Raw genomic sequence first — 19,512 nt, forward strand, 5'->3', positions numbered from 1 at the left:
GACTCGAAGCCCATCTGACAGGCGCCTCCTCCACACACGTCACCTGCCTCGAGCTCCCGCATGACAACCCCCCGCCCCCCCCCCCAACAAAACAAAATTCAGGACCAATTCAGTTGCCATAGCAACCCCTCCCGAAGCCTCCAAGCTCGAGGAGACGCAGCGACACATCATTACAGCGCGAGCTTGCTGGTGCGCAACATAAAGACGCAAATCCACGGCCACCGCACGTGCAGCGCGCACGCACGCACGCGGCTAAAAAAAGGGACATATACACACACACACACAGGAACTCGCGCGCGCCAGCCCCCTCCGCCCTCCACTCCCTCCCCCTCTTCTGATAACAACATGGCGCTCATTCCGTCCCAGGTATTGAGGCTGGCCATCCTTCTATCCTACTGTTCCGTCCTCTGCCATTACAAGGCTATTGAGATGCCAGCTCATCAGACTTACGGCGGAAGCTGGAAATTTTTGACATTCATAGACCTGGTAAGTTGCTGGGTGTGCACTAAGCAGCCCTTCTCCCCCTCGCATCTTCTTCCGAGGCCCGGAGGCATCCCCTGGCATCCCACGGCATGGGAAGGGGCCCGGGCATACTGGCTTTCTGGTGGCATGTATTTCCCCCTCTGCACCTTGATATAGTCATCCACCAAAATAAATGGGCATCTTTGCAAGGGCAGCACGATCCAACTGTATTCCAATAAACTGGTAACAAAAGCTGGAACTGGATAAGAAAGAACATTGCTAAGTACTGTACATTAATAGCCTACAAGACAAGAAGCTAGGATATTATTGGTCAGAAAGATACATGAAGTCTTTTGTGTAATCTGAAAACAGAATCATTATTTTCCATTGACTTGCAATTTGCTATTTCTCCCATTTATCTTCCACCCTATACAAGATTCTTAAGTATTATAACTATAAACCATGTTGAGATCCCATCTGGATAAAAGGCATTATGTAAATCCAGATTAATATTATTTTTGACTTTACTTTAAAGTTGCTGTTAGAAGATATTTGGCCAATACATATTTTCAAGGTTGAACATATTACAGTGTAAATTATATGGGCTTGTGCGGCAGCATTTTTCAAGATTGTTTTGTGGATGAAGTGCACATCTTTCTTTAGGGAGTCAAGTTTATGAAGTTGGTCACCCCAACTACCAGAAATAAAACCTTCTCAGGATCAGTTCCAAACATGCCTTAGCACTGCACTGCAAGGGTGAAATTGGGACAAAATACAATATATAAATAGCAGCAAAGTCCTTTCTTATTAATGTTTTGCTATCAAAGATGGCCAGTCAAAATAGGCACTTCCAGTGTTAATTAAACCTTCATTTATCTTATGCATAATCATCGGTCAATAAGTTACTTTATATATAATTTTTGTATATTTTTTTAGTTTGCAAATAAAATGTGTTTATCTGTCATCTTGTACTTAAGTTGTCATCGATTATCTGATACATAGCAATTTTGCTTCAGAGACTTTAAATAAAGGATCCTGAGACCTGGCTTCCTGATATGTAGACTATATTTTATATAGCAAAGTTGCTCTTAGACACTTTACATTCGAGATTCCCCTGGAACTTGCGCTTCATATGCTGCTACCTACTGTACCAATCAAAAGGCACCCTTTAACCCTAAAACAGTGGTTCTCGACTCAGTCATTGGGATACACCTAGTCAGGTTTTCAGGATATCCACAGTAAATATGCATGAGGTAGATTTGCAGGCACCGCCTCCATTGTATGCAAATCTATCTTTTTAATTTTCAATATGGCTATGCTGAAAACCTGACTAACTAGATGTGTCCAGACAATCTTAGATGTAATTCAGGGGTAGGTAACTGGTCCTGGAGTACCACAAACAAGTCTGGCTTTCAGGGAATCCACAATGAATATACATGAGATGTATTTGCATATAATGGAGGCCGTGCATACAAATATAACTCATAATTGTGGCACTCCTGGACCAGAGTTGCCTATGCCTGATGTAGCTAAACAACACCTAGTCACTTTAAACACTTCTTCTTCTCTTTCCATGATATTACCCATGGTGCCTTATATGTCCTAAATTATTTGTCCTAGGTGCTTGTGCTTGAAAAGCAACTGTTAGCTAGTGTGTTATATTTTCTGTACTTGAAAGTGGTCCCAAATTATTTATCCTAAATGTTTCTACTGTGCCATACCTCTTGCATGTGAATGTAGACTGAAATATGCTTTGAGCTCCATTAGTTGGAAGAGCATGAAAGAGATGATGATGATCACTTTTGTTTTCTTAGCCTACATATATCTCTTGCACAAGAAATTATATGTGTACAAATCATTAGTATGTACTTGCTTCATTTTCATCTTGAGACTCAGAATGATGAAAATTAAAAAAAAAATGTTTCCATCATAAAATGTAGGTGCACTACGTAGTAGGGGCACTTTGTAAACTGTCTGAACTGGAACAAAGACTGCAGGATACTTCCTACCCGCAGGCTTAGCTTCAATTTTCAAAGAGCAAGTACATGCATACTTTCATTTTGAAACTTGCATCCACTGACATTTGCACCTGCTTTTTATGCAGGTACTTTTTTCATGGAAAATAGAGTTGAAAGTGCATAGAGTTGAAAATACAATCTATGAGGTTAACTTTGACACAGCTGTGTATGCACCCGTGTATTGACATGTATAAATGTACTCCTGTATATAAAGTACATGAAAATATACTTAGCAAATTGCACATGTATGTAAAAAAATGTGCAAATATATTGCACTTATTTGGATAATCTTAAAAGCGCTACTTATCCGGCCAGTTCGTCCAGTCCATCTGCATGTCTTCGAGACCCTATTGGCTCTTCAGCATCAACTCCCATCATTTCACCCAGACCCTCCACCTAGTCAAAATTTCACTTTTAAAATGTATATGATCACTTATTCCAGAAGCTTTACAATCAATTAAAAATGTTATGGTCCTACATGCAGAATAAGTTCTCCCTGTCTTTGATGATTTTGCTTCCATTTATGTATTGTTTTATTATTTCTGAGCTCTTTTTACATATTTGTTTTGATTATTCTTATATGTCTGTTTTAAAGTCTTTTATCTGTTTTATTATGACTATCTTTGTGAGCTGCTTAGGACTTTGGATAGCGTGGCATACAAATGGTTTAAAATAAATAAATAAATAAATAAATAAACAGCAGGTGTAATATGTGAGTAAACTGCCAAATCTATATGTGTAAATCTCTTATGAAATTTTAACTAATGTAAATGGTGGTGCCTTTTTCCTAAAATATAGTTTGATTTTTTTTTATCCTTTAAACAGTACAACCTTCTCAGTTAATTATTTATTCATAGTTTAGGGAAGCTTTTACTGACAAGCAGGGTCATTTATCAAATAGCGTTATGGCATTTTCACATGCATTAAACACCTTTAACGCATGTGAAAACACCTTTAATGCATGTGATAGCACCATAAAGTATGGTGCGATGCAAATCAGAAAATGAGGAGGAGTTAGGTTCACTGTTTTGTGAAGCCCCATTGCATGGCTTTAATGCAGATTTTAGATATACCTTTTTCAGTTAGGCTTTATTGCGTGTGTGCCTGGAGCACCAGCCTAGCTAAGGGAAAGACTAGTCATGATGTCTGCACACTAGATAGGTATTTATATCTCTATGGGAGGCCTACCTAGTAACTTGAGGTGAGGTTTAGGTATTAGTGTAGGGGTTAGGGGCCACTTTGACATTCAAAGTGAGACATACGAACAGAACAGTGGTCTCTTGTGAAGATTTGATGACCTTCCAAGTGAGGAAACTCACTCAAAGATGAGATTTGTGCAATGTTCTCTCAACCTAGCTTGATGGACTCTCTACCTGGGTAACATCAAGCTAGGTTGAGAGAACATTGCACAAATCTCATCTTTGGGTGAGTTTCCTCCCTCTCTTTCTCTCTCTCTCTCCCCTCAGTGGCCCTGATAGTAAACATGGTCCCCCCAGGGGTTGTATGTAGGTAATACCACAATTCTGACACTTATCTCAAAGTGCGAAAAAGTTATCGCAATTTACGGTAACTGAGCGCTTCGCATAGGTATTGGTGCAAATTGTGATAAACTGCCTATTACCATAAAACACGCCCCTTTTTCTATTGCATGCGATATTTAGTGCATTTTGATAAATCCAGGCCAAAGTTTGCTGTTTCTATTTATTTTATTTATTTATTTAATGCTTTTTTATACCGACATTCATGCCGAAAGTCATATCATATCGGTTTACAGGAAACATAGAATCCAAACATTAACAATAACCTGGAGGAGCAAAAAGTTACAATAAAACAGGAGTAAGGAACTGGGGAGATGGAAATGCAGAGGTAGACAGTTAACCCATAAATTCAAAATGTAGAGGTAGATGGTTAACTCATAAATTCAAAATGTAGAGTAGACAGTTAACTCATCAATTCAATGCGACTTTAGAGATGGGGGTGTTTGGAAGGCCTAAGACAGGACTGTGTCTTGGCTATTACTTGTATTGATTATGGGAATGCTTGTTTGAACAACCATGTCTTAAGTTTTTTTTGAAAGTCAGCAGACAGCATTCTAGTCTGAGATCCGGTGGAATAGCATTCCAGATAGTGGGTCCCGCTGTTGAGAAGGCTCGTTCTCTAATGGTTGATAAATGGGTGGCTTTGTTAGGAGGGACATGTAGAGAACCTTTATATAAGCATCCCTAATAGGTCTGGAGGAGGTGTGAAGTTTGAGTGGGAATTGTAAGTCGAGGGGAACCTGGTGGTGGATAGTTTTATGTACGATAGTGAGGGATTTGTGAAGGATTCTGAAGGTTATTGGGAGCCAGTGTAGGTCTCTGAGGATAGGCATGATGTGTTCTCTCCTTTTGGTGTTTGTCAGTATTCTGGCGGCTGCGTTTTGTAACATCTGAAGGGGTTTAGTGAAGGATGCTGGGAGACCTAGAAGAATAGCATTGCAGTAGTCTACCTTTGAGAACAGAATGGCCTGTAGAATGGATCTGAAGTCTTGGAAGTGCAGTAGAGACTTGAGTCTTTTTAGCACCTGTAGTTTATAGAAGCCATCTTTGGTTGTATTGTTGATGAACTTCTTTAGACTCAGATGGTGGTCGATTATTACTCCCAGATCTCTTGCGTGTGTGATTGGAGAGTTAGTGTAGGACTGCTGATGGGTATCGCAGTTTTCTGGAGAAATAAGAAGGAGTTCCGTTTTGGTAGAATTGAGGACCAGGTTAAGGCCGGTAAGGAGGAGGTTTATCGCTTGCAAACAGTTGTCCCATTCCTTGAGTGATTTTGGAAGAGATTCGGTTATAGGGATCAGAATTTGTACATCGTCTGCATACATGCAATATTTCAATTTTAAATTTGTAAGCAGTTGGCAGAGGGGAAAGAGGTAGATATTGAAGAGGGTGGGTGATAGAGAGGAGCCCTGGGGGACTCCGCGAGGAGAGCTGATGCGTGGCGACTCTTTGTTGTTAACTTTGACTTTATAGCCTCTGTTGCTTAGAAAGGAGTCAAACCATCTGAGGGCTGTTCCTGTTATCTCTATATCAGATAGTCGATTTAGTAAGAAGGAATGGTTAACTGTGTCAAACGCTGCAGAGATATCAAGAAGCACTAATAAGAAGGAATGACCTTTGTCTAGACCCAAACTGAGGTGGTCTGTAAGGGATATGAGAAGGGTTTCAGTCTTCGAGATTTGTGGAAACCGTATTGTGTAGAGTGGAGAATTTTATGTTCTTCGAGATATTCCGATAGCTGGTTGTTGACCACTTTTTCCATGACCTTCACGATAAAGGGCAGGTTGGAGATAGGGCGGAAATTGTTAGGGTCACCTGGGTCCAGGTTTGGTTTCTTGAGTATGGGTTTGAGAGTGGCAAGTTTTAGCACATCCAGGTAGATTCCTTGTGCGAGTGAGCAATTGATAATTTTGGCCAGATATTTAGAAATAGATTCCGGCACCAGTAGAAGTAGTTTAGCCGGGATTTGGTTGGATGGATGTGTGGAGGGTTTCATTCTCTTTAGAATATTTTCAATCTCCATCGTGGTCGTGGGTTCAAAAGATTCCAATGAAATTTCGCCGTTAGGAGAGGCGGATGAGGGGCTGTGCAACGGATTTGTGCTGGGTGGAAGACGTGTTAGTAGGTTGGAGATTTTGTCTTGGAAGAAGGAAGCAAGTTCGTTGGCTTTTGATTGCGCTTGGTCATCTGGGATGGGAGGAGAGGTTGTTTTTGTAAGTTCCGAAACATAAGAGAAAAGTGCCTTCGCATCAAATACAAGGTCGTGGATTCGTTGGGCGTAAAAATCCCTTTTTGTTCGTAACGTTACTTTTCTGTAAAAGTGAAGAGCAGCTTTATATGTAGATAGGGTGGAGGGATTAGGGGCTTTCCGCCATTTATTTTCTTTCCGTCTAAGGTCTTGTTTTAATGATCGTAGTTCATTGGAGAACCAAGGTTGTTTCTTTTGTTTTTGTGCTGGGTTGGTTTTTAATGTCAAGAGAGGGCATAAACTATTGGCTACTTCTTCTGTGATGTTGTGCCATGGGCTTAGGGCTGTGTTAGGGTTTGATATGTCAAGGTTAGGAAGTTCTTTGGCTAAGGATATGCTGAGGACCTCTGACTTACAGGGTTTCCTGTAGTGCAGTGTGGTTAGGGAGGGGGGAGGTGAGGAGCTTCCTTTCATCTTGAGGGTGGTAGAGATCAGCGAATGGTCAGACCATGGGACTGGTAGGCATATGGGGGGTGTGGACTGAGTGAAGCTGGAGTTAATGAAAATGAGGTCGAGTGTATGTCCGGCTTTATGTGTAGGCTTGTTTATAATTTGTTCGAATCCCATGACCGTGAGGGAGGTTAAGAAGGCTTCACAGTTGGTTGAGCGATGGGTCGAGTCAACATGCAGATTGAAATCTCCTAATATTATTGCTGGAGAGTCCAAGTTTAAGTATTTGGCTATGGTTTCAACCATTGGGGAGGCAACTGAGTCTAGGATTCCTGGCGGGCCGTAAATGAGGAGAATTTGGAGCGATTTGGATTTGAACAGGCATACCTCTAGGTTAGATGCTGTCTTGGTTGGTTGAAGGGTTAGAAACAATTCTTGTTTGGCAACTAGCAGGAGGCCTCCTCCTCTTTTTCTTTGTCTGGGAAGTGAGAAGAAGTCATATAAGTACGTAGGGAGCTGGTTTATCAAGGCTGTATCTGCCGGTTTGAGCCAGGTTTCAGTTATAGCACAGATGTCTGGCTTGGAGTCAAGGAGATAGTCATTGAGGATGTGGGTTTTCTTGGTGAGCACTGAAGAGCATCAGCGTGAATAGGGAGTTGGGTGACTGGTGAAATCATGATCGGGATAAGAGATCTATTAGGGCGAGTTCAGTGCTGTATGAGAGAGTTCTCCCTGAAGAGGAAGTTGTAGTGTAAGATAGGAATTGAGTGGTCCTGTGTCATAATTGTCTTGAGTGTACAATTCGTAGTATGTTGTGGAATGTAGAGAGGAGGTCAGTCTGCTGGGTATCTGGTAGGAGAAGGGGTGAAAAACAGATCCGTCCGTGCTTGGTTTGAATGGGAGAGGTTCTGTTATGGAGTAAGAAAAGGAAGACCCAAGCAGAGGGTGATCCAGTTAGTAAGGAGATTTAGTGGTGAGAGAAAAAAGTCCTCTTATTACTACTATTACTGTATTACTGAATTGGACCCTGCACTAGGACGCCCTAAGGGGCGCACAAAGGGGCCGGCATCTGGTTACCATGGAGAGTTGTCCTAATTTTTATAGGGATAATTTTCAAAGCCTTGTACATGCATAAAACATATTTTTATGTGTGTAAATGGCTGTTCTAAAATTGACCTGAACTCAGTGCATGTGAAAGTATGAGCATAACCCGGTTTCACCTGCACTTTTACACACACTGGCAGGGTGGAGTTGGGGAAGATTTGAGACTTATGCGCATGCTTTCTGATTTTAAAAAGTGTGTGCACATAAGTTACCTTGCACAAGTTATGCCCTGCATAGACTGGATGTAACTCTGTATGTGATAATTTGTGTGTGTACCATGCTAATTACCCAAATTTGCCTTGAAACTGTTGGCTAAAGACTGCATGTACAGTGCCTTTCACAAATCTTCACGTACTTGTACGTTTTTCACATTCTGTTGTCTAAAATAGAGAAATCAAAATGCATTAAAGTAGGAATTTGTTTCACTGATGTACACAACATACTGTACATTTTCATTCTGAAAGAACAATTATAGAAATATTCCAAAATTAACTAAGAATAAATAAACAAAAAGTCTTGATTGTATAAGTCTTCATACTCTTTGTCATAACAAATTCAAATTAGCTCCAGTTCAAAAAATTGCATTGTCAAGGCCCATAGTAAGTTATATAGAGCCCATATTTATTTATTTAAACCTTTTATATACCGGCATTAGTGTGCAAACATCATACCGGTTTACATTACAACTGAAAGATTGAAAATACAAAGAACAGGGGTGGGGGAAGGGGAGTAAGTAATTAAAGAGATACAGAAGTACAGAAAGTGCAAATAACAGTGGCAGTAAACATTAACAAAAACAGCTAAATGCGGTGATGAACTTATATACAGGGTGTAATCATGGAATTATGAATAGAGTATAGGCGTATAGGAAACAGACTATTCTGGGTAAGCTTGTCGGAACAGCCAGGTCTTTAGTTTCTTTCTGAATTTAGAATAGCATGGTTCGAGTCTAAGTACTGTTGGGAGGGAGTTCCATTGCTTGGGACCAGCTATGGAGATGGCGCGATCCCTAGTGGCAGAGAGGCGGGCTCTTTTAAGGGGCGGTATAGTTAGAGTTCCTTTACTGTTTGATCTGGTTGGTCGATCTGAGCGTGTGAGGCAGAAGTGCTCGTCAAGCAAGTTGGAATTGTAGGAGTGGATAGATTTGTGTATTATGGTTAGGGTTTTAAAGAGAATACGGGATGCAATGGGGAGCCAGTGGAGGTCTTTGAGTATGGGGGTGATGTGATCGGATTTGCGTGTGTTTGTGATGACCCTGGCGACGGCATTTTGGAACATTTGTAGGGGTTTGATAGTGGAGGAGGGTAGTCCAAGGAATAGGGCATTACAGTAATCAAGCTTTGAGGATAGGGTAGCTTGGATAACTGTCCGGAAGTCGTGATAGTGGAGGAGGGGGTCTAAGTTTCTTAAGGACATTGAGCTTGAAAAAGCCCTCTTTGAGGATGAAGCTGATATATTTTTTCAGATTCAGTTGTTGGTCTAGGGTTACACCAAGGTCTCTTACATAGGGTTGGGAGGATATGGTGTTAAAGGATAGGTCATTGGAGATCAAGGGTTTGGGGGGTTGGTGCTGGGAAATAGGAGCAGCTCTGTTTTGGATGTGTTCAGTGCAAGATGGATGTTTGTGAGGAAGTCGTTTATGGAGGCGAGACAAGTATTCCAATAAACCAATGCATCGGTCAGGGAGTTATGAATGGGGATGAGGATCTGAACATCATCCGCATAGAGGTAGAATTTGAGCCCGAGGTCTGTTAGGAGCTAACAGAGGGGGGAGAGGTAAATGTTGAATAAGGTGGAGGAGAGGGAGGAACCTTGCGGAACACCTTGGGCCAGGGAGTAGAGTGCGGATTCAGAATTTCCTATTTTGACTGCGAACTTCCTGTTGAATAGGTAAGATTTAAACCATAGCAGGGCTAAGCCCGATATGCCTATTTCAGCCAGCCGTGTGAGGAGGTGATTGTGATTGATGGTGTCAAAGGCGGCTGAGATGTCGAGTAGGGTGAGAAGGTAGCAGTTGCCTTGATCCATGCCTCTGAGTACTTGGTCTGAGGGAGAGGAGGAGTGTTTCAGTGTTGAGGTGTTTACGGAAACCGAACTGGGCAGGGTGTAGCAGGTTGTTGTGTTCAAGGTATTCTGTGAGTTGGAAATTCACTATCTTTTCCATGATCTTAGAGATGAAGGGAAGATTAGAGATTGGGCGGAAGTTGGAGGGGTCCTTAGGGTCTAAAGAAAGTTTTTTGAGGAGAGGTTTAACAATTGCTTGTTTGAGGGTATCTGGGACGTGGCCTGAGGAGAGGGAAGAGTTAATAATGTCAGCAATAGGTTTGGCAATGGAGCTTGGGATGGAGAGTAGGGATTTGGTGGGGATAGTGTCAGAGGGGTGGCTGGCAGGTCTGAGTTTTTTGAGAACTGATTCAACTTCCTTGGCGGAGGTTAGTTCAAGTGTTTCGAGAGTAGTGGTAGTGGGAGTAAGTTGGGGGGAGGGGGGTGGGTGGGTGGTGGGCGGAAGGTGATGAAATCTGAGGAGGATATTGGTAATTTTCTTGTGGAAGAATTGGGCGATTTCTTCACTTCTGGTGGAGGCTTCGTTGTCTGGGATGGGGGGATGAGAGGACTTGGTGAGGGTGGCTACATATGAGAAAAGTGCTTTAGGGTTATACATGTGTCGAATCACAATAGTTGAGCTGATTCAAATACTCTTAGATGAAGAGTCAAGCTGTTTCTGTTATGCAAAGTGAATTTGAAGCAAAGGTTAAAACATGGTGAATAATGAGCTGCCAAAAGAGCTCAGATATTGACTATGATATTGTATTTTCTCCTAGCTTTCTATCTTTTATTTATCTTATTTTATTTTACTTATTTATATTTCATTTTAAAAATTCTGGTTTTTTATTCTTTGATTATTATAATTTTTGCTATTTTATTATTTTTATTTTACTCTTAAATTTTGAATTGTAAACCGTTCTGGTCAATTATATATTGCTAATAATGGTATAGAAATATTTTAAATAAATAAACAAGATAATGTTTTATAAAGGTACAGATTAGGGAAAGGCTATAAGAAAATGTCTATGTGTTTGAATATCCCTTGAGATACTGTCAGGTCCATCGTTTTAAAGTGGAAACAGTTTGGTATCACAAAGACACATCCTTCCAAAGTCAGTAGCCGTGGGTTAATGAAACTGCTGTGGAAGATCGCTGTAGGTCTAAGATTACTTTTACTCTTAGGTAGAAAGTTGAAATGCAGAACCTCAAGGGTAGCATTCTTTGAAATGCTCCCTGCTCCATGTGAGGAGCCTAGAGGCAGGCAGAGCTCTGAAGTCTCAATGCGTGGATGAGACAATGGTGAGGGAAGAAGCTTTAGTTTTGTCAGAAACTGGGCAATATTTTGGGGAAGGGGGAACCTATTCCAAAAGGATAGGCTCCATTTTAACCAGGATAGAACCAGGCTGTAAGCATTAACCTTCAAAAAGGAGATGGAGCAGGTTTTAAAGTAGAAGCAGAGGAAAAACCAACAACCAATCAACAGCGTTTGGTTGGGAGGAAGGAATTCTTAGGATACCAGAGAAACAGGGGAGTTGGAACATCCCGATAGAGATATTGCAATAAAAGCAAAAGTAGCCCATGTACCTTTAAGTAAAGAACAGATTGAGTTAAAAGATTCCAAATTATCACTGTTAACTGCTAAGAAAGTTACATATACAAATAAAAACCGTACCTTGAAATATCTATATCCTAAGTCTCAAAAGTAAGGTAGGAGAATTAGAATGTATAACCTTGAATAAAGAAGTAGACACAACCGTCTCAGGGGCGGATGACTGCCACCTCTTGCTCCCCCATTAATTTACTATCACCCCCATCCCCAACTGCACCTGTGGCATTTGTAAAAGACCTTTATTGAATGGTTATGGCCGCAGCATAAGTCAATTCATTCAGCTCAATTGCATATGGCCATTCAATTACAAAACATCAATTACTAATTGCTAACCATTTCAATCTTCAGGGTAACCATGCCCTCACCAGCTGCATTTACATTTGTCAAATACTCCATACGCTCATGTTATAGCAATGTAACACTGTTGGGAGCGCCAGGTCATCAAAGCCTAACCCCAATTTTACATATACTTTATAAAATCATGCTGTAACAGTGTAGTGCCGATGGGGGATGCAAGGCTGTTGAAGCCTCACCTCACAAGTTATCCTGCACTTTGGTCCTTGATCACTGACGAAGTTCTTTGTGGTGCAATGAGGCCCTGGTCTGTAAAAAAGTAGAAATCATTCATTTAGCATGCCATCATAATTTATGGTGGTGTACAGGTCAATCCCAGCTGACAAAGCCGAAGACAAGCAACTCATCTCGCTTCCACCCACCAGTGCAATGTATACTAGAATATCATATTGCAAGGCATTCTCTGCCTGGTCAGCTTTCGAACATTGCACATGCTGAGCACCCCAGGGTGTGATCAACCCCATCACAAACCCCATGGTAGTGACACCTCACTTGCTGTGGGCATCCCACAGGCCTAGCTGTGGCCATTATCATAAATCAATAATAGTGCCTTAAGATCATCATCAGCAACTTGGAAAGCCTTCATAATGTTGATAATGCGTATTGCTGCCGAGTGGCTTGGCTCCTCCTAAGCCACCGGAGGATATTGCAGATTGGTACTGACCTTTGTGCATGCCCCATTCAGGAATGATAATATATAATATTTTGTCCTATTGCTGCAGAAATAGCACAGTCCTTAGTTATAACACAACCAGATCCATGTGAATGCATGGTGGCAAGGCCTAGGATATGTTGCTTCTCCAGAATCTTCAAGGCTTGCCCATCACCCCCAAGTTACTTGAGTAGGGCACAAATGAAGCACTCCTGAAATTGCCTGTAGGAATAAGTATAGGCGAGAGCTGAACTCAAAGAGCTGGGCTATGAGTAGGGCTACAGTACATCCACAACCACTGCATAGCATCTTTTCCACCCATCCATAGCAAATGGCCCCAACAGAAGACTGCCATTGAAGCAGACCCAAGTTGACCAAAGGAAAAAAGCAAAGTAATCCCATCTGCAAGCCAGTCCTATGATCCCCCAAATCAGACAATAATTGCCATGTAAAGTGGATTTAACTGACAAGAAAGAAAGCCAGTACCAATGGTGTGACAAAGAATGTAAGGCACCTGTAATCACAGAAGCATGTTGGTGCCAGATACACACATTTGTAATGGGCCTATAAGCCTATCAAATCACCTCTGCCCCTCAACGGTGTGGAGTAGCCAAATAAAAGAAGATGAGAACGTGCCCCTAAACACCAGCACCACTTTGGCCATAGAACAAACTATGTGCCTGTGGAAACAAAAGTGTAAAAATATCCATGCTAAAGCATATAATTTGCAATAATAGATTTAACAAGATAACTAGTGAGGGGGCCAAAGACTTTTACAGTTAGAAGTATAACTACTAATATATAGTGCATAGTTGTAAGAGTCGCAGGTTGCGGGCAGATTTTGGAATGCATGTGGTAAATCCTGAAATGTAGATGAGTCCTCTCAAATCATATTGCAAATCCTGAGATGTAGCTGAGTCCTATCTATTACGGGGGTGCACTTAACCATACTTGAATTCAACTGATGGTATAATGCAAGTTATGCCCTTGCCAAAGAGAGGTTAATACTTGAATTTATTTATTTATTTATTTATTTATAGGTTCTTCTATACCGCGGTACGTATAGCAATACATCACCTTGGTTTACAGTGAAGCATTAATTTAGCAACAGGCTTTACATGTAACAGTATAAAATAAACAGTAAAACAATTAATAGCAATAGGCTTTACAGAAAAACATGGGTTTCAAAAAATATGCATAAATATCGAACAATAGAATATTAGTAACCATGTATTTGCAGGAGCAAATAATCTATCTGAGGCAAACCAACGTCTCATTATATATAATAGCCTGAATTGATAAACCATGTGGGGGTGTGGAGTTGCAGATAGTAAATATTAATGTCGAGTATAAGAACTTGGAGAAGGTAAGGAATCATATGGTATTGCTGAAGGTTAGACGAGACTCATAGTGTGAAAGCTTGTTCAAACAACCAAGTTTTAAGGTTTTGTTTGAAAGTTTTGTGACAGGATTCAAGCCGCAGGTCCAACGGCATGTTATTCCAGATTTTTATTCCAGCTATGGAGAATGATCGGTTTCTGGTGGACACATGTTTGATGTGTTTTAGTGGATGGACAGTTAATTTCGCTTGGTGAATGTTTCTAATTGGTCTGTTGGCGGATGAAATTTAATGTGGATAAGTGCAAGGTGATGCATATAGGGAAAAATAACCCATGCTATAATTACACGATGTTGGGTTCCATATTAGGTGCTACAACCCAAGAAAGAGATCTAGGTGTCATAGTGGATAACACATTGAAATCGTCGGTTCAGTGTGCTGCGGCAGTCAAAAAAGCAAACAGAATGTTGGGAATTATTAGAAAAGGAATGATGAATAAAACGGAAAATGTCATAATGCCTCTGTATCGCTCCATGGTGAGACCGCACCTTGAATACTGTGTACAATTCTGGTCGCCGCATCTCAAAAAAGATATAATTGCGATGGAGAAGGTACAGAGAAGGGCTACCAAAATGATAAGGGGAATGGAACAACTCCCCTATGAGGAAAGACTAAAGAGGTTAGGACTTTTCAGCTTGGAGAAGAGACGACTGAGGGGGGATATGATAGAGGTGTTTAAAATCATGAGAGGTCTAGAACGGGTAGATGTGAATCGGTTATTTACTCTTTCGGATAGTAGAAGGACTAGGGGACACTCCATGAAGTTAGCATGGGGCACATTTAAAACTAATCGGAGAAAGTTCTTTTTTACTCAACGCACAATTAAACTCTGGAATTTGTTGCCAGAGAATGTGGTTCGTGCAGTTAGTATAGCTGTGTTTAAAAAAGGATTGGATAAGTTCTTGGAGGAGAAGTCCATTACCTGCTATTAAGTTCACTTAGAGAATAGCCACTGCCATTAGCAATGGTTACATGGAATAGACTTAGTTTTTGGGTACTTGCCAGGTTCTCATGGCCTGGATTGGCCACTGTTGGAAACAGGATGCTGGGCTTGATGGACCCTTGGTCTGACCCAGTATGGCATTTTCTTATGTTCTTATGTTCTTATGAACAATGAACTGATCAGAGAACCATTGCATCTCTTGGTTGTGAATTGATTTGTGGATGAGTGAGAGAACTTTAAAAGTAATTCTAGATGATACGGGTAGCCAATGTAGGAACATGAGTGCTGGAGTAATATGTTCATGCCGTCGAGTATTAGTAATTAACCGAGCAGCGGCATTCTGCAACATTTGAAGGGGTTGAATTGTGCTTTTAGGGAGACCCAGTAGTAGTGCGTTACAATAGTCAATCCTTGGTAGAATTGTGGCTTGTATCACAGTCAGGACAAGCAGGATGATAGTCCTCACATATGGGTGATGTCACTGGACGAAGCCCTATCACGGAAAACTTTCTGTCAAAGTTTCTAGAAACTTTTGACTGGCACACTGAGCCCACTGAGCATGCCCAGCATGCCATTATCCCTCAAGCCACAGGGGTCTCCCTTCAGTCTCATTTTTCCTCGCTGCAGTTTGCCTCGCGGCTAGGAGCCCTGTGTGATTCCTCACACATATTTCCTCAGGGAAAAAAGTATAAATTTTCCTCAGAAAAATACCTCCTCATAGGGGTCTTCAATTCTCAGTTCATTTTTCTTCGACCGGTGAATAAATACTTATTTGCGGTCGATATCGTTTTCACCGTTCCTCGGTGCCCGAAGGCCGTCGATGGCTGTTCGGCCTTAATTTTTGTCATTATGGCAACCGGTTTTAAAAAGTGCCCAAACTGCCCTTGCACAATGTCGATCACTGATCCTCACATCGAGTGCGTTCTATGCCTTGGCGCAGGACATAATGTTTCTTCATGTCCTCAATGCACCGAAATGACATCAAAAGGCAGACGGGCCCGTCTAGAAAAGATGGAGCATCTGTTTAAAATACAGCTGCTTCCGTCGACATCGACACAATCTTCACCGGCAGGGGTTTCCAAGAAGGTAATAATAAAAACCCGCTGACTACATGAGGGTAGTAGTGACAACCATCCCCGACTCCATCAAAGTGTCAACTAAGCCTGCTTCAGTGTTAGAAAAAAGAACTGAGAACCGAGAAAAACATCGACACCGGTTTCGACGAGAAACAATACCTGGTGCTGGATTTGATCCTGGAGTGGGTTCGATGGCTATCAAACCGCCCCCGAAGAGGACTAGGGTAGAGGAGCCGTCTATGCCCTCAACGCCTTAAAGTCCAAGGCAATCCCCACTGATATTGGTGCCAGGTATTGTGCCCCCACAGGGACCTGTGGAGGAGCCAGTTTTGCCTACTCTGCCATCCCCTATAGCTGCTCTGTCTTCATCAGCTATACAGGAGGAACTGGACGGATTTATCCGCCACGCAGTCATCGATGCACTCCAAGAGTTACATCCACCGGTGCCAGTTCCTATACTACCACCGATGCCGGAGCCATCGATTCTCACACCACTGCTGACTAAGCTTGATACATTGATCGATGCCCTACCGATGCAACCTGCACCATCGATGCCAAAGGAACCGATCAAGCATCTGAAAGACCCAATACTGATTCCGGACTCTTCGGACGATGGAGGCACCGACTCTGACCCACAGCTATCGATGCCTCAGCCGATACCAGGACCATCAGGACTCTCGGGATCGAGACGACTGATTCTTCCATCGATACCGTCGATGCCGCATCCATTGCCATCGATGCCAACGAGGCATAAACAGAAACCATTGATGGATCCATCGAAAACCTTACATCCATCGATGCCATTCTCCCTTCCTCCTTCGTCCTTGTCCACACACCTGTCAGATACCTGGGAGGATGTAGACACTGATTCCTCTACTGAGGATATCTTATCTAACCCATCTCCACCAGAGGAAAGGAGAAAATCACCACCTGAGGACCTCTCCTTATCAACGTTGTAAGGGAAATGTCAGAAACAATCCCTTTCCAATTACTAACAGAAGAGGACACAAGACATAGGACTTTAGATGTCCTTCAATTTGTTGATGCTCCCAAAGAGATAGTCGCCATACCAGTACATGAAGTGCTAGTTGACCTCCAACATCGCCTTTGGGAGCATCCCTGCACTGTTCCACCAGTAAACAGAAGGATAGATGCCACATATTTGGTGCAACACATACCTGGTTTCCAAAAGCCTCAGCTCCCACATTAATCTGTTGTGGTAGAGTTTGTGCAAAAAAAGATCAAAGAGGATTCATCCTCATTCATCTACACCTGGGAAAGAGCAAAAATTCTTGGACAATTTAGGGCGTAAAATGTTCCAAGATTCCATGCTCTTATCAAGAATTGCCAATTATACATGACGCAATACCAGAGAAATTTGTGGAAGCAGATTCAAGAATTATCAGAGACTCTTTCACAACAGCATCAAGAAACCTTCAGTTCCATCTTACACAAAAGCCTTGAAGCTGGGAAGCACGAGGTACGTGCATCCTACGTCTCATTCGAGACATCCTCCAGAATGGCAGCGACTGGCATTAGTGCTAGAAGATGAGCATGTTTGAAGGCATCCAACCTCAGGCCTGAGGTCCAAGAAAAATTAGCTGACCTTCCTTGCACTGGTGAAAACTTGTTTGGAGAAAAGTTGCAAGATGTAATTGCGCAGCTGAAAGATCATTGTTATGGTTTTGAGGTGTTGGAGTGGATTCTTGGGTATTGCGGTGATGGTCACGCCCTCGGGGAGGAGCCCCGTGAGGAGCCGCAGTACTAAGCTAGACTCTATACACGCAAACACAGAGAATTTGTATTTATTATACAGCTCGGTGGTACTGCCCAGGAGGGGCAGCAGTGAGGCAACTTAGTAGAAGCAGCCCAGGGTTCCTCAGCAGAGGACACCAGTCCCACACTCGAGTAGATGGTAGGCAGCACTGGGTAGTAGAGGAAAGTCCCAGATGTAGACTCTGAGCGCTGAAGCTGGAGATGAGACAGACTGATAAAGTTAGTTACTGAAGTAGATAGCTGTATTAATGAAGATCCTGGCAGACAGAAGTAGGTAGTAAGGCACCAGAGTAGGAAGAGCAGGCCCTCAAGGAGCGAGTACCCAATATCCCAAATAGGTACCTGTAAGAGAGCATAAGGGCCCCTGAGGAGCAGGTACCCAGGTTAGAGATGAATTTCCCCGAAGGGCAGAAAGAAGGCTTTCTTGCGGCAGAGCAGCTTAGCCGGAGGCAGTCCAAATCCTTGTTAACTTAGTTTGTTAGCAAACGAAGGGCAGGCTAAATACCCAGATGTCGTGATGTCACTCAGAGGGGATGCCCCCGAGGTTCCCGCCATGACACGGATAAAGACGTGGGTGGCGTGCGCGCGCGTACCCTAGAAGGCCCTCAGGAAATCCATGGCGAACCCCGTCGTCGTTGCCATTCCGGGGACGCTGGAGAGAGCGGCATGAAGACGCGGCAGCAGCCATCTTCCCAAGGCTTGAGGAGAGAGAAGGAAGAAAGGTGAGGCACAGAGGTCAAAGCCATGTGAGATCGACGGACACAATAATCATAACAAAACTCTGCGCCAACTCTCCATTACTGCAGAAACTCCATCTTCTGAAAGATGCCCATCCAGGAAAGATACAAGAAAGCCATTCTATCGACCACGAAGGTATTATCCACCAGCTCCTCGTGGTAGGACAACAAGGCCATCCCAAAGAGGTTATCTCAGGCAACCAAAATCATCCAGACCTCAGCCTTCCCTTCAGACAGGCCAAGCATCTGGGTTTTGAAATACTCCCAGAGAACAGCAGCCTCTCCAGAAACCCAAAGAGGCCAGGTCTCTTATTTTCTACCCAATTGGACAAACATTACCACAGATCAATGGGTACTATCCATTATAACATAAGGTTACCATCTGGATTTTCTCATGGTACCCAGAGATTCTCCACCAAACTCCCTCTGGATACACAAAGATCATACCACTCTTCTAGAAACAGAATTATCCACACTCCTGAGTGCCAGGGCTGTGAAACCTGTTCCCTGACCTCAGCAGGGCAGAGGATTCTACTCCTGCTATTTTCTCATTCCAAAGGAAACAGGAGGCCTCCGCCCCATCTTTATTTATTTTATTTATTTAGAGTTTTTCTATACCGGCATTCGTGATTAAAAATCACATCATGCCGGTTTACATATAACAAGGGGGTGTGAACAAAAAAACGGAACATTAACAAGTGCAATAAAGTTACATAACAACAAGGTTAATATAACTGGGGAAAGAATTAGAGTAAGAATTAGAGTAAGATCTTAGACCTTCAAAATCTCAACAAATTTCTACGAAAAGAAAAATTCAGGATGGTGTCCTTAGGCACCATGCTTCCCCTTCTCCAAACAGGAGATTGGCTCTGTTCTTTGGATCTTCAAGACGCTTACACTCACATTCCAATATTCCCACCTCACCGCAAGTACCTGCTTTTCCTAGTGGGACGTCAACACTTTCAATACCGGGTCCTGCCTTTCAGACTGGCCTCTGCACCCCGTGTATTCACAAAATGTCTAGCAGTAGCTGCGGTCCATCTACGCAAGAGAAGCATACACGTCTTTCCTTATCTGGATGACTGGCTCATCAAGAGCCAATCCAAACAAGGAGCTCTCGACACTCTCAAGCTCACTATCAATCTGCTTCACTTGTTGGG

The 19,512-nt window shown here is 42.5% G+C and overlaps 1 protein-coding gene across 2 annotated transcripts in view; it reads left to right on the forward strand.

Annotated features, from left to right (window-relative positions):
- Positions 1-313: 313 nt before the first annotated feature.
- AIG1 (androgen induced 1) overlaps positions 314-19,512 on the forward strand; it is a 203,317-nt gene continuing 184,118 nt past the window's right edge. For both annotated transcript variants that reach the window (XM_029596511.1, XM_029596512.1), the window contains exon 1: positions 314-486. In XM_029596511.1, the coding sequence (XP_029452371.1) occupies positions 346-486 (141 nt within the window). In that variant the 5' untranslated portion in view covers positions 314-345. The remainder of the gene's footprint in view (positions 487-19,512) is intronic.

Source organism: Rhinatrema bivittatum, chromosome 3 (assembly GCF_901001135.1).
Source record: "Rhinatrema bivittatum chromosome 3, aRhiBiv1.1, whole genome shotgun sequence".
In the NCBI taxonomy this organism is placed as follows: Eukaryota; Metazoa; Chordata; class Amphibia; order Gymnophiona; family Rhinatrematidae; genus Rhinatrema; species Rhinatrema bivittatum.